The sequence below is a fragment of the Agelaius tricolor genome, unplaced genomic scaffold (assembly GCF_023055355.1).
Source record: "Agelaius tricolor isolate 1412-34295 unplaced genomic scaffold, bAgeTri1.0.p SCAF_6, whole genome shotgun sequence".
Lineage (NCBI taxonomy): Eukaryota > Metazoa > Chordata > Aves > Passeriformes > Icteridae > Agelaius > Agelaius tricolor.
Window position 1 is genome coordinate 17339006 of NW_027269266.1, and position 16887 is coordinate 17355892.

General features: G+C 35.8%; 1 protein-coding gene across 1 annotated transcript in view; it reads right to left on the reverse strand.

Moving 5' to 3' along the window:
• Positions 1 to 16887, reverse strand: part of MALRD1 (MAM and LDL receptor class A domain containing 1) — a 226904-nt gene that overhangs the window by 53959 nt on the left and 156058 nt on the right. Inside the window, exon 30 of the mRNA XM_071428846.1 lies at positions 11058 to 11259. Within this exon, the coding sequence (XP_071284947.1) occupies positions 11058 to 11259 (202 nt within the window). The remainder of the gene's footprint in view (positions 1 to 11057; positions 11260 to 16887) is intronic.

Genomic DNA, 16887 nt, shown 5'->3' on the forward strand with positions numbered 1-16887 from the left:
TTTCAATGCAAATTGGACCATTTGTGGCCCACACATCCTTTCTGTCACTTAATATTGTTTGATTCAACAATTGCCTAGTACTGGCATGCCAAGAAAATGTTTCCCTCACCTTTTCTCAAATGCAGAAAAGATGTTCCCAAGGCAGCACTCATCTCCTGAGTGCCGTGTGACTCTCATTTTCAGACCACATTCAGGAGTGCAGGAGACATTGTACAGGTAACTTTTTTCAAAAGCATTATCTGTTTGAAACTGTTTAAGGATTTAGAGATAAATCTACTGAAAATTATGAGTTCTAAGGAAGACAGTATAAAAGCCTTAGCTTTTTGTATCCAGGCTGCATGCTCACTGTAAAGCACGACAAAAAATTGTCAAGAATTCAGTATTTGCACACAGATGAAAAGCAAACTAAAAAAAAAAAAAAAATCAGCAAAAATAACCTCTGCACTGCAAAGTACTGAGTCTGAAAAACAGCAGTAAATTGTTGATGTTCCATTATAGCTAAAGAAATCATGACTTTTCAAGTAGAAAGCTGAGTACATGTCCTTATTTACTTTACTTTGCACTCAGTGTTTTATTTTGCACTTATTTTTACCTTGCATGTGGCAAATAACCAAAATTAAAGAAAGGGTTTAAAAATGTGCATATAACATCTACATCATAAAAAAGACATTTTAATTAGGTCCTAAAACCTGACATTTTAATTTGGTCCTATGTCTTTTGAAACTTACTCACACAGCTGTGCTGGTTGAGTTATAATCTATGGACCAGAAGTGCAACCTCACATGCACCTTCACACTTTTATGAGAAGTTAAGTAGCTGAGGTAGATATAAAAAAACCATAAAAATCAGACCAGTGTTTAAAGCAAATAGAATTTGGTATGTACTGTTATTTGAACTGCAATTACTACAGATGGATGTACCTGAATTTCATTGTTGTCAGATCAAGTAGGTGCTTTTAAATACATTTTTATTGCAATGTGCTACCATCAAACCATGTTTACAGTAAATAGAGCTCACGAGCTGATGATTTTGGAGAAAAGAACCTTTACAATATGAAAAGTTTTAAGTCAATGAGTGCTCATTTTCAAGGACACAATTATATATTTGTGGGATATGGATTTGTTAAAGGCTTACTGCTCTTTGATGAGCATTTTTTTGTACACTTATGTTTGCTGTATTATTGTCTTTGTCATCCATGGAGCGCATGATCCTGTTTCCTGACTGTAAAGCAAAGCTTCACAGGTTGGCACTGCAAATATTTTGCTCATGAATCACAGGCATTCAGTCACAGAAAACCATAGAACTGCTATTACCCAAATGCTAATATAAAATAAATGTTTGTATTACACAGTCATTACCACAGCAAGCAGCACACAAACATGCTTAATTTGAATGAAGCAACACCTCCAGGCTATCCTCCTTTTTTCTGCCTTTCTTCTTCAAATACAAAGATCTCTGGTGCAGAGTAGGTCTCCATTTATATTTATATATCACCTGTAACAGTGAATTTTAGTTAAGTCTAATGGAAATTGCCAATAAAGTCAACACCTGGGAGCATGAAATAAAGTGATCACCTATGCTGTTAGGGAGCATCACCTCAGGTCTATCAGAGCTTGCTCTAAAGTCCATTTAAGTAAATGGGATAACTCATATTGATTTTAATGGGCCTTGCATCAGACCCTTGAAAACCAACAACCTGTCTGATATATTTGCATAAGTAATTTGCCTAGTGAATGTAATAAAAACAGTGGACCTATTAACTGTAGCTAAAAGAGGTCAAAAATAACTCCCTCCCATAGATTTCATTAGAAAAGAGTATAAATTAATTACGGGCCCAATCCAGTGCATTAATTAATTTGAAATAAATGTCAGTCCTCGATTTCAGTTCAATAAACATTGGATCAGGGCATGAAATCAGCCCATTCAAGGTGGCTGCAAGGAAGCAAATGTTACAAACATTATTGGACTGAAACTATACAAATACTTTAACAATCTTTCCATGTGTTTTTATCTGTTACAATAAAGCTCCTGTGGTTTATTTCCAAGCTTGTAAAAAGACAAAAAAAATAAGGGGCGGGGGGGGGCAGGGGGGGAATGAGTCTGGCCAATTAAATGTTCAATCCTCTTCCCTTCATGAGAAGACAGAGATATAGGGCAGGGTGCTGGAAAGGATCCTGGAGACCCCATGACAAAGCCAGAATTAAAAAAAGGCAGAACATGGCCCAATGACTTCAGATTTCTGTATGTCTGCGCAGAATTTATTTTAAATGGTTACAGTTTGCTAACATACAAACATAATAGAAAACAGACAGGTTTACTGCCAGTAAAGTCAAGCTATGATCTAGTTTTCACTCAGAGAACTAATTCTGGCAGGAACACACTACCTGTGACAGGAATATGGCAACGTTTGCCATATTTCTGCTAAGAATATTCTGACGATTGCTAGCTATACCCGCTAATGTCATGGATTTGTTGTTTTGTTTATTTATTAGGAGCAATGACAAACTGGAGAAGCTGTGAAATTTTAGTCTTTGACAAAATGAAGTGGATACAATTTCTGAGATAAATGTGAGCTGAAGAATTACTCCTGTTGAGGAGATGAGTAGGTTTTACATAAGGAAGAGTTTGAAAATTTTCTGCTCTTTAAGATAGCATCATGAAACCATTTCATTCCAAATATTATTTCTCTCCTTCCCTCCAAGGAAATATGTTGATTTATATGAATGAAGTTAGCAAGGAAAAGTATAATCTGTGTGATTTGAAAGTTTTCTGCTGTAAACAGATGGGGTTTGGAGGTTCAATATTAATGAAAGTATTTTAATACACTATTAATAAATCTGAAGAATTTTAATTTCCCAAAAGGCATGAGCTTGCTTCAGAAGATTTCAGTATTCCGGACAAGTTATAAGAAGGCAGAGAGTAACTGAAAGTTTTGGACAAAGATAGTATAATTATTAATTTAAACACACAACACAATTGCATTTAGGGATTGCCAATAACTATCCTAGTTTATACAGTGCAATTATCTTATCCTAAAATTATTCCCAGTTCCTTTTCTGTGAAATCCACAAAAAGTTTTGGCTTTTGACACTGGCTAGGTCTGTGCACTGGAAGGTACAAGAGCAGGCTGAAGAAGCTCTCTAAGGTACTATGTTTGGATCACAATTTTTAGTCTTTAAATATGCATAAATGCCTTATCTCTGCCAAGCAACACGGACCTAAAGCATATAGTGATTGGTTTCAGGGAAATGCTAATTGACTAAAGAACCTATTCACAAATTTCTCTGATATCTCCAGTCCTCTATTACTACTCATTCTGCTTTTCTCTTCCCCTCCTTTGTTTCTGTGAGCAGTGTCCCCCTACAACTTCTCTCATGAATCATCTCCTGCCCTTGAGGAAAGCAACTCCATGAGTTTCTTCTTTCTCCCTCCCTGTGGAAGAAACTCCATGTGAGAGAGATTTCTGCTTCACTGCAAGCATGAGCAGACAAGCTAACAGTGATTCCCCTGGCTCTGCAACATAAAGAAATCAGAAGTTAAGTCTCCTCTACAGAGTTTTTCCCCATGATCTAACACTATAGTATAGCAGTTCAGGCAGTTAACCCTTCCAGTATTTCCAGCACTTGGGCTCTGGGAGTTTCAGAGAAGGATCATAGACTGTCTAAGGTTTTGTCAGATGAGTCCTGTTCTGCTGGAGAATTTTCTGTGTTGTTTCATGCTTGGGCACACATGGGCACACTTTCACACACACACAGACAAACAGGTTCACACACATGGACATACATATGGACACCTGCTCGACCCTCAACAAGATTCTCTCTGCACTACACAGCTATTTTTTTGCACAAAGCTCAAAGAAACACCGGCTCCACCTTTTGGGTTGTTGTCTCTTAATTAGATAAAAAATGTCATTTATGCTTTTCTTTTTGTGCTGGAGAGCATATAAAATTCTTTGCAAATGGCTGTCTTCTGAGCTGTTTAATTTGACGATCTCTGTCATGGGTAACCCAAACTGTCATTGTACTTCATATTGATCTCTTATTGTCTCTTTAAACCCCAGCACATCCAGAACCAGAATTGTGGGGCAGGTGGGACATACTGGTCCCTTTAAGGCCAGGGCAGCCAAGCTGACTCCCTTCTTTGCTTGGTGGAGTTTGCTGAAGATGGATGCTGCCCTTTCGAAAGGGCTTCTTTGGTATCTGGGCTTGCCACTGTAGCAAGTTGGAAGAGCAGCATTTTGCAATTAGAAACCATCTTTAGAGTGAATCTTGCGAATTCCATAGGCAGTGAAGTGAAGCTTGAGCTGGTCCCATGGGGCTGGCTCCCCCTGTGTCAGCACCGACACAGTGGACACAGCAGTGGGTCAGGACATGAGCACCAGCAGAGTGCAGTGGACGGCAGGAGGAAGCGGAGGGCGGCAGAGCTGACCCCACACATGCTGGCAGTTCTTCATCTGCCACTAGGACAGCTCTGTAAGCTGCCACCTTCCCAGGAAGGTTCTTTTTGGGCATCACCATTTCTCCCTTGGCCTCCCAGACCATGGGCCACCTTGGGAGCATCATCTTGGGAAGAGAGCTGGCACCATTTTCCCTCTGTCTTTCAAGATACACAGGAACCATCTTGGGAAGGGTATTTCTGGCATTTTGGGTCTCTCTTTGCTCCTGTGGTATTCCTGAGATTTAGCAACTTTGTCTCTAGTGGTTATTTATTGGGTTTGGGGTTTTTTTTTGCCTTTTGCTATTCCATTTGTAGGTAAATGGTATTTTTTCACTTATATCTACTAATGTTCATTCCTTATTTGAGGAAAGGGATTGGTTAAGATTAAGGGGATATAACTCATTTTAGAGTCTACTATTTAAATTGTCCTAATTCAAGACAGCTTGTCTGTAGTCTGTCATTTTAGGGTCTGCACAGGGGAATAATTTTGGCCATTTCATATTTTGCTTTTTAGGTCAATCCAGGATTTTTTTATTTTTTTGAGTCTGAAAACAATAATGGTTTGGACATTTCCAAACAACTAATCAAAATTACAGAAGCACTTTTTTTTTTTTATTCCATCTTCTTTTTACTTGTCAAGTAGATGACATTATGCAATAAGAAGTAGTTATGAAGGTAGTTATCAAATACTTTTCAAATATTTGGACACCATAGCTATATGTTGTTTAGAAAAACTCTTCATCAAGATAAGAAATTCTGCAGTCAAAGATACATCTGAAAAACATACACAGAGAACCAAAAATATTCAATTATGTCTCATCTCTGTGTTGGAAAAAGAAAAGAGAGCTCTCAGAGAAATAGTATTCAATAACGTGGTTAAAGATTATGTCTTTACATATAAACACACAGACTGATTTGAAGCAAATGGAAATCTGTGGCAGGAAAAGCAGCAGAGGTTTATAAACAATTAGGATTCGAAGAGTGTGTTTCATGAAGTGGGGATAAAATAGGGAGGAAAAATCTCAATATGTGGTTGAGCACTGGAACAGCTCCCAAGGGCAGTGGTGACAGCACCAGCCTCACAGAGCCCAAGGAACATTTGGGCAATGCTGTTGGGCACATTGGGGATGGTTGGGGATGTTCTCTTGGGGACTCTTGGGGATGGCTCTGTGCAGAACAAGGAACTGAACTCAATAACCCTTGTGGGTTCCTTCCTACTCAGGATATTCTGTCATTCTATGAATATATATTGTGAGAAACAAATTATAACTAGGTAACACGTTATGCCATTAGTATTTCCACACATATGTACTTTTTCTCTATGGTTTCTTATCTAAAATCACAAGGGGATTCACTTCTAAAGAAATGCTATTCCCATTTTTTTTCCTGAAAATTAGATACCTTCAAGATACCACATATCATCTAAAATTATAGTACTTTAGACTAATACTGATTTTGAAAACCTTGACTCATTATCAGGTGATTATCTACATAGATTTTTATTTTACCACTTTCTCTCTTTCCACTATCTAGCTATTCAGAAATTGTTTTCAAAGTCACTATTCTTTTACTAAGTTATTAAATGAAAAAGTATTAGATTCTATCTTCATTCTGCTATGTTCAAATTATAAACAGTCATAAATAGAGTTTAAATGAGATGCCAGTTATAATGTTCATTTCCTTCCACCTTGAACAAAGAGAATGGCCTATAGCTCTGGTCCTTTGGACACCTTCCTTCTCATCTTGATGCTTGAAACTGTACCTATCACAAATTTTTGGTATGACTGCATAAATTCTGCTATTGTTTGGAAGTCAATGTAAATTATTTCACTCTGAAGGAACTTCAGGAGTGGGTCTATAGCATGCATCTATTGTGAGATTTGAAAATGCTTTATGGAGATATCTTAAGAAAATCCTGCCCACCACACAAAAGAGTGAATCACCAAGGCTGAAATAAAGATTTCATATTTTTCAAGGCCTAAATGAGAAAGCACTAAAGCTTTTCTATTCATGAATGTAAGACTAGATTCATATAAGCAGCAGCAGCATATAATTTAATTTCTGAATATTAAAAATTTCCCTGATGTTAAAAGGAGAACAGATAAGTTCAAAGGGAAAGAAAGAACTTGAGGATCATTATTCCAAGACTACACATGGCTCAGGAAGACTGAATTACAAATGGCTGCCAATGGGAAATGTATTGGGGTCAAACAGTAAGCATAGTTCCCCTTTTCTTATACTCTTTCCCTGACATCCAGAACTGTTGAGACAGTTTATATTTCTATATGTACTTTTTCTTGCTGTGGCTGACCAGAAATTCTGAGTATATCTATCTTAAATTTGATTGAATAAAATTTCCTTTGTCACACAGTTTTTGGAATATAATTTCTTCTAGAAAACTAAGGAAAGGTGATCTAAAGGGATGGATGTTGCTATGTCTCATTCTATATCTGATTTCTTATGATGGTTCAAATAAATTCCAAATTAACTTCTTGGAGGTTAGGTTTTAGGGTACTGGGATGCCTTTGTACACATTTTTAAAAATACCCTTGGGCTTGAATGTAAAGCTAAAACCTGTCTTATAATTCACAGATTCTGATTTGTTTCTTCTATTTGTTTTTTCACAGCAAGTGAAAGCTTCCCCAGTATAAGGATTATGCACAACCTTTACAGAAGGTTTAGTTTGTGCTTTGCTACACAGCAATGGGGAGACTTGGAAGAATTATGATATTTCAAAGCAAATGTTTCACCTAAGTGAGAGCTGCCAACAATCACTGAAAATTTTACTCTACTTCAGGTCCTAAGAGGTAAATCTGACCCTTTTGTTGGTAACCTGTGTGGTGAAGTCAAGAATTATGACAAGATCAGAAAAAAGCCTCGACCCATAGCATCTGGGAAATGGCACTTCCTATATTCCCAATTCCACCACGGTGAGATGACACAGTATTAGAGATGCCATGTCCTGTCTGTGCTGAATGTTTTGCACTATTTGAATTGCCCTTTTATCTCCAGTGTATCCTTACATAATAATATGTTCTACTGGAGACAAATCTTTCAGGTGAAAGGAAAGCTGCAGGGGGATGTGGTGGGAAATTTATAACAATGACAGTCCTTTCTCATGTGCTAAGTTTATAGGGTAAAGAGACATTTTTTGAAAAATATTTTATAAAGAAAGGAATATATGAAAAAAACCTCAGAAGTAAAAAGGATTTCAAAGTAAAATGATCAAAGTTGATAAAAAGTGGTTCACAAAACAGAAGAAAAGAAAGAAAATACTTCAGATACTGTGACCAGATACGGGAAATAAACTATGCAGCAAAAATAAACTAAAAGCAGTAATTAAGAAAGAGAGAATGATAAGGAAAGGTGAAGTAGAAGAATAGACACAGAAGCACATCCAGATTAATTTTATTCAAATTAATTATTTCAGTGAGCAATATTAGTACTGAACTGGTGCATGACTGATGGTGAAAAAGCAAATACTGTTTTCTCAAATACACTGGAGCCTCAGGCACCACATGATATTTGCACTTGTCTTTATACCCAAAATTCATCCCAAATATTAATTTTGAAGTATCAACACTATTCTTTTTGAATAAACCAAAATTACTTTAGCAATTAGTTAAAACAGTACAATTTAGAGGTATAAATTCCCAAAGACTTGCAGCTAAATAGGGCCTAGAAGGTAACTTGACTGCATAAAAGAGCTGGAGCATCATTCAGTGCTGGCTTTATGCTGAGATTAACCTTCTTCCACTAGATCTCCACAAGCACAAATATTTCACTTGGGTGATCTCTGGAAGACATAACAAAATATATTTACTATTTATTTGTTTCTCAAGAATCCTACTCCAACATGTAGAAGTGCCATTTAACTGAATTACAGCAAATTTTTCCATCTGGTTTATTTCTCTAGAATGAGTGGGAAAATATAGTATTCTGATTTTTATAAGCAGAATAGAGTTTTTTTATTAGGCATCTTTGGATTAATGCTAGGATATAAATTAGGTGTAGCAATAATTTTTAGAATTTCTGTAATGCCTCCTATTTCAGCTCAACTAGAAAATACTATGAGAAAGACATTAATGAACATAAAATCCAATTCAATACTTTGAAATTTTTGTTCCATCTGAAACAACAAATAGAAATGCTTTGTAACTTATATTTTGAAAAAATTAAGACATAATAAAGTTTTGTGTTTTTTTAAATCAAGTTGTTATTTACAAATTTGAAGAAGATAGTTACAACTAATTAACAATTAAATTCTTTGGTCCCTAGGATGTAAAATAAGATCTTCACATAACTTCATTAGCAGAAAGTTATGAACCTTGAAAAGTGGTACAACTATATCTCATTTAGCAGCTAATTCTGAACTACATCCAGTGCCACTGGCAGCTCCCTCTGCATTAGCATCAGCTGAAAGCTACTTCTGCAGTATCCTAGCTCGACCTAGCACTACCTTGACAACACCTTGCTTAAGTGTTCAGAAATATTCTTGGATATCTAAGAATTGTCATGGCTAATATGGACTGATTACTTAAAAGCATAAAACCCACAACTGAATTAGAGCTGCTGGCAATGCTTTATTACTTAGAGCTCCCAACCTGCTAAATTGTGATTGCCTCCATTTAGAACATGTTGCCGCTTGAAACTCAAAGTAATTAAAGGCAAGCTGAAATATAATAATACAGAGAGAGGAAAAGAGATCTGCAGTAGTACAACTATCTTCTGAAAAGTGGAACACTACACAAAACCTGCACTGCAGGTAATACACTTTTCTTTTAGCTAGGTCTTTGAATAAACATAATGAGCAACAATCATAGCAGGACTGACAGTGGATTAGGTAAACTTTCCCACTGATTCTGTTACAGAAAAATGGTCTTGTTCAAATATCTACAGGACAGTACTTTTATACTATTGGAAGGTAATATCTTCAAATTTTAGCATCTGAATATTTAAGCATCTCTCTAGCAACAGCAGTTAGTAAAAAACAGCCCCTCCTCCTAAGTAGCTCTTTGTCAAGAACAGTATCAAAAATTCAGCGGTAGGTTCTTTTTTTTCCTAAATTGCTGTGGTTTATTGTATTACATGGATTTTATGTATTTCTCTTGCCTCTTCACAAGCTCTACCAGACAAGCAAGGATTATTAAGGTAGGGCTCTTCCAAGGACAGTATGAAGCCAATCTTAAGTAATAGCACCTAGATATAGTTTTTTGTCTGGAGAGAAGATTATCTATCAAGTTGCAATTTATGCATGTAGATAAGGCATGAGTTTTTGACTTATTCAACAAATTGTAAGTAACCAATATAGCTCCGACAAATTTTCTTCAGGCCAAATTTATGATATATCACATTTATAAGAGCAACAGATTGTAATACAAGTTAGATACTTTGAAGTATTCTACAACTGGAAAATCTATGGAGAAAAATAATGTAATTAGAAAATGTTGCTCTATTGCAATGAATTTATTTCTGTAGTTATGATAATTTCAGAAATACAGGTACTTAAAATATATAATTTGAAACTTTTCCTATTATGCTATACTATGCATGAAACTGCCTATGTAATCCTTAAGTTATGGCTAAAAAAGGTGATTAACGTAATATGGGTAGAACAAATGCCTGTTTATGCACATAGTCTGCAGCTCATTGAATTACATTCCAAAATATTATTTGCCTGAGCCTATTTAGAGAAAATAAACAAAACTCTCATTGAGCTTGAGACTGAACAAATGTCACCCATGTGAACATATTATTTCACTTGAAGCTTTAATCAGCATGTGTTTAATTCCTCCAGAAGGTGCTTATCACAATGAAAATAATAATAGAAATAGTTTCTTGAACAGCATGGCAACCAGGTCATACACAGGCTGTCCTATCTGAACAACAAGAGATATATTAATAAAAAAGAAAGCTTATCAAAGAAGAATTTTCTAACCTTCATATTGGCTTTTATTTAACAATAATAATTCCCAATTGTCCCTTAGTCATTAATTTCTGCCGACATTTCTATCACAATCTGTATTTGCATGTATACTGTTGCTTTTCTTCTAATATGGTATCATATGCTACATTTCATTTTCAGAGTAAACCACTGCTTTTCTCACAGAAACAAACAGGGCTTTTTAAGACATTAGAATTATTTTTCTACATAGATCAAATACTTGTGTAGCAGAAGTGAGATTGTACGTACTCGAAGAAAATATTAGCGAGGGAAATGTGGTACACATTTGTATTTTATGAAGAGCTCAAAGATAAAAAAACCTAACAACTTTCTTTGAAAATAATTGTGAACTACTTTGATACTCATAAAAGTCTTTGATCCCAAATTAATATCTTCTCTGACTTTTTTCATACAGGAGAAAACCGATATAGTGGAATGGCAGTAGATTCCTCTCAACTGTGGTTCAGCTCCTCCATGCCAGTAATATTCTAAATTTCTATAATTATTCGTATGTTCAACTTCTAGCTAAAACACAAAACTGTCATCTATAAACTATGAGAAAAAAAAAAAAAGTCAGATTTTGTGACTGTGAAATACACTGAAATACAAAATGCCACAATTTTCCTTGCCCTCTGAAAAGAGAGCATGTATGATATATAGTTGTGTAATAGCATACCTCCATCAATGCATTCTGGGGTGAAAGAAATATCATCAAGAGCAAATTCTGTGGGTTGACTCCACCCCACTTCAGCTTCGAAGGCAACTCTGAAAAGGCTGTTGCTGGAGAGAACTACACTTCCATACATCCATTTGTTTTCTTCATTTCTACTAGAAGACCACATAAGGCTATCCATTCCATGTTCTTCAACTGTGTAGACCTGTTGATGACAGAACCCAAGAGATGCAAATGAATCAGCATTAAGGAACAGGAGGGCAGCTTGGGGGAGTAACACAGCCCAAGTGCAGCAGATCACCTCCCTGTTTGGGCAGTACTAACCCTCCTAGATGTGGTTCAGATCCACTTCATATTGGTGATGACCAAATGTTACTGAGTACTTTTGCTAATGCTAGTTCAGCTTCAAATATAAAGCTACTGTGAAAAGAAAGAAAAAAAAAAAAAAACCAACAAAAAAACCCAGCTAACCCAATCACTAATTGCAAAATCTACAAAGAGTCTCAGTCTGACATACAGAAGATAATGAGTAAAGACTTAACCCCAAATTCATTTAGAAATTGAAGAAAGACTGAGTAGGATCTTGAGCTATCCTTTCATGTCTAAATGGTGACCTCTTTATGGTTAGACTGAGTGAAGATTTTAGAGGTATAAATAAAAGACTTGGCAACTAGGGATTTAAGTCTGTCATCTGGTACTAGCCATTTATAGTATGGAGTTTGAGACATTCACAGAAAGTTATTGCAAACATATTCAGCAAATGTATGAATAAAAATACATAAATATTTAACTACTGAAAGCAAAAAGTATAGCAACAAATGAAGTCCCAATTAACCAACAACTAGTGAATTTATGCCAAGAACATGAAACTGGAAAATACAGAGGTATTTGCTTTTCCCACTCAGGTGTTATAAAATCGTCATACAATCTGACCGGTTAAAAAAATGAAAAAGAACTGCAGAAAAGAAAGTAAGCATATTCTAACCATTCCTGATGATAATTATTTCTTTAAGGGACTGAATATTATTATCAATATCCATCCTCTTCTCATCACTTTCAGAAATATAATTCTCTTAAACTAATTTTCCAGTGACCTTTAGGTTCATGATGCCAACTGAATTCCCCAGCTTAATAAGGGAACAGAAACCCTAAGGCCCAAGAAAGTCATGAACTTGAACCCATGCTAATTATCTGTGTAGTTCAGTAAGTTTGATTCTCCCAGTCCACCTTGTGGTACAAATAAGCTAAAAACCCAAATGGGACCCTAAATCCCACATAATTTGTAGAAATTGATGTGTTGATTAAAATATCTCTGATGCCTGAAAACTCTTGCAAGTTATTTTAATTTTGGAGTAAGGGAGCAAGAAAGAATACTGACACAAAGTAACTCAAATCAGGACCAAATTTTGGCAAGCTTGATCTTTGGTTACAGGACTGTGTAACAGCAATATCTTGTCACTGTCCTCCTAAAAGCACACCGCTTGCAGGGCTAAAAGGACAGGTGTTGAGAAGAAATAGATGGTTCAACCCATAAAATAAAATTAAAAACTGTGTGTAACAGTTTTTCACATTACCAGGCTTTGAGGTCTTAATAAGTTGAAACCCTTGATTAGAGAAACCCTTCATGTGAGGTTAGGACAATGTTAAAGACCTGTGTGTGTCTCTGGAACCATTCACTATTTCACCAATCATGAAATAAGATAATCTTGATGATCTGGAATTTTACAGCATATAACAATATTAGCATGGCTTTAGCTATAAGCAGTGATATTTACTTTTGGAAGGTAAATATTGAGGTAATATCCCTTTCAGTATATCTCATTGTTGAGTCTTACAGCTGCACAAATAGCTATTGGGGAAGTGGGAAGAATCCAAAACATTTGAAGACAATGCTAGCATCTTTCTTACAGGATACTTAAAGATTGTCTCATTGTTTAAAGCCAGATTTTTTTTTTTTCAATTCTTTTGGTCAGGTTAGTAGGAGAATTTTCTCATACTAAAAGTTTCAAGGCACAGTAATTGTTTGAACAGGTCTGTCTATGTACAAAGAAATTTCATTGTGTCCATGCAAAGTCTGGTCTCAGGTGCAGCAAGGACCCACTCTGTGCACATTCAGATCAACCCTGCAGCTCAAGCTCAGTACCAACAATAAACCAGTCAGGAATCCTGCTGTGTGCTCACTGGCCAGTGGGCCTGGAATGGCAGCAGGTCAAACTGGGTCCTAAGTATGACATTTTGATGACATCAGCTCCTGTTCACATGGATGCAAAGTCATCCTACATGCCTTGTCTTTCTTTCCTTTGAGATTTAACTTACACTTACCATAGAGTAAGGGTATGCAGATATGTAATTACTAATGGATTAATTAACATGTTACGGCAATTTCTGTGACTCTGTCCTCAGTTAGACTAAATTTTAAACCTGGTGTACAACAATCACATAGGTAATTGAGGAAACTGATATCATTTAGTGTAAATCTCTAAACTGGTACATTGGAAATCTCAGTTGAGCGAGAACAGTTCTGTTTCATTTGTCATGTACCTTCCTGGGGTAATGCTTCAATCTCATTACTTGCCAAAGTACTCCTGAATACTTGAGTTCTCCAAACCTTTTTCTATCCACAACTATGCCAGGAAAGCGTTTGTGTTCTTAAATGTCTTCTAAAAAAAGTTAGATGAAATTTCTAAAAGAATAACACATAACTGAAAATGCATGCTAAGTCAAATGAGATTAAAGGACAGTTCAGAAAAATGGGAAGCCCAAGGACTCTGTTCCTTTAGCAGGGGATACAAGTCTTATTTTCTCTGAGGTTGTGCCCGGTGAAAGTGAAGAAACATAATAATATATCTTCTCTCCTGGGGCTACCCATGCCACTCAGTGTTTGAGCATCTTCTGGATCAGGAAGTACATCAAGTGTATACAAGACTTTTGCTGGCCTTTTGCAGCACATGAAAGGTCAAGTAAATTTTCATGGATAAGATCTCCCTAGATCCCTGCAAGAGTACAACTCTGTGGTGCTTAATACCTCCAGCACTACCTTCCTGCACAGCATCCTATCTAAAGTGTGCAAGCTAGCCTGGTAGTGAAAACAATTTAAGATGTGCAGGACAAAAAAGCTGGCAAGATGAATCCCACTGTATGGTATGTAATGGAAGAAAAGCAACCACCAAATACCAAACAAGTAAAAAAAACCCCAAAAACCACAAAACCCTCAAAACAACCAAACAAGAAGTTGCAGCAAAATCCCATTGAACAACTCTGTATTTATGTTGGATAAGATTGTTCTGCAGCCGAATACTGATCTAGCTGATCCACAGAGAACAACATTCTTTAGAAAATCCTATTTACTGCCTTAAAGTCATGACTTAGTTCTAATTCAGTTTGAATGCTGGAAAGTACTACATTCCACCTGAATTGCCTAATAAATAAGAAACCAATGCAGGTCTGAAGAGTGCATAATAAGAGACGTATTCTCCCACCATTGACAACTTAGAGTCTTTAATTGCCAGCTGAGGAAACAGGAAAATCTTGAGAAAGAGAACCTGTATTTTCACTTCATTAGGCACCAGAGACTCGTGTCAGCTGAGGAAAATTTCCATTGACTCCAGTGAATAATGATGCTAGTTTTTCTGCTTTACATCTTTAAGACTATGCTTTTGAACTCTTCATGTGCTCAGCAGTCATCATCACATGTCTTCCTTGGACCGAAGTCTCACCAGAGACAGACTGCAATTGTTTTTAAGTCCACAAATCAGATTACAAAATTGAATCATATTCCATTGTCCCAATAGAGAAGCACTTAAAAAATTACTTACCTCTTTTCTCCATTCCTCTAAACCTCTGTTTGAAGTAATAAAAGTTTTGCCTAAACATTAGTTTAAAGTAATACAATACTTAGGTTTTTAAGTAAAAGTGATCTGTCTTATACCAAAATTTATTATAAATCAGTTCTTTTAATATCAACAAATACGAAGGCAGAAAACTGATATATTAGCTATACACATATTAGCTATCACATCAGGAATTAATTTCAGTTTTAATTCTCCACTGTATGAGTATGGCAGATTCCTGAGGTAAATGGACAAAGAAGCACAATAAACACTGAGTGTTTTCAGTCTAACTGACATATGATCAATAGAATTTCCATTGGGAAGAAACAGATGTGAAAACCACATTCATTTTTTGCTGAAACTGCTCTCCTACACCATTAAATTCAACAAAGTAGTCATAAGAATGCAAAGCGAAATGTGAGGGTTTTAAATTTACATTTGCAGCATAATGCAGCAACATTTGTTTGTATTAAGAGGCATTTTTGTCCAGAAGATATTGATTGATATATTAGACCAGGCTTGTATTTAGTGCTGGAAAACTCCCCTTTCAAAGACTCTTACCAAATGCTTCCAAGGAAAGCTAATAGGTTTGTTCCTAGTCATTACAAAGCATTTTTCTTCTCCTGTTGATTAATGATTGGTTGAAGTCCTGAAGCAGGAGTATTCAGATTTCTTTTAAATAGCATCCATTCTATGTTAATGCAAGAGTTGCTCTAAACATTGTATCTTTCTAAAAATAATAATAATAGCCCAGAGTTTTGGTTTCCCTATGAACAAATTACAGTTTATGACAATGGAATTGTGAAATTGAAATGTGCATTGTGAATACAGAATAGAAGCATTTCAAGTTCCTTTTTCCTTTTCCTCAGTGACTAGTTCCTTTTCTGAGTAAGAATGGGATTGTTCCTGTAACTTTCCACTATTTTGTGTAGTTCTACCACGTCTATTCCCTATACCATTACAATGTTCATTTTAGTCTTTCTTTTACTGATTCCTTGTATGCCATTTTAATCACACATCTTAGTATGTCCTTAGTATGCCCTGTATCTGCAGTCCTTTTATTTTTTTTTAATTCAGACTCAACCTGACAGCTGTCTTTTAGATAAGAACTATATCAGCTTTTGTACTGGTGTTATAATATTCTGGCACATTATTCAAACTTCCTACTACAGTTTGACTTCTTTCACCTCCAGTGCAAACTGAAAAAAAAAAAACCTTCACAGAGCTGTTGTTTCAGAAGTTTTGGGCTGTTGATTTTATTGCTTTTCTTTTTTGGTTTTTTTTTAGGCTTTTTCCTTTTTCACTTGAATGGGTACAGTTAATTTATATTCTTGATTTAATAACAGCAACAGTTGATACTGAATAGCTTATTAGTTTGATAGAATAGTGCAAAATGTCCACAGAGGTAAATTGATTCTGTGATGAGGTGATATTCCTTGCTGAGTGCCTCAATCTGTTGTGAATATATTTCTATGTAAGAATACCTGTAGCAAAGCCATAAACAGGGAACTTTATTTGTATGTGGGAGTAAGACAATACTTTATGAAATGGAGGCAATTAGAGGAAATTAAACTAGTCTTCTTAAAAAGAAAAAGTCCAATTAAAAAGCAGGCTCTGGCTGTCTGCCTGCTAACTCACACATAGGCCACACACATCACTTATTCACAAATGCTAACTGTTCTGTGATGCTTGAAAACATTCAAAAGCTCCTTCAAAGGATCTCATCATCAATCTTGCATGCTGTAAGGTCCAGGATACTTGAATTTAAACATAGTTAATCATAGATAATCTCACAGTATTTCAGCTATCAACAGGTCAAAAAAGGAATTTATGTTTGCTTTTTACTGCTGCTTATACAAACCTCATGAAATACAGCTTTTTTTTTATCCATAAGTAAATTTACAGCAATACTCAGAGTAATAAACTAGGTGCTAGAGATAAAATTGATATGCAAATCCCATCCTGAAAAAAATTACTAATAAAAAGAAAACAAAAAGAAAAAA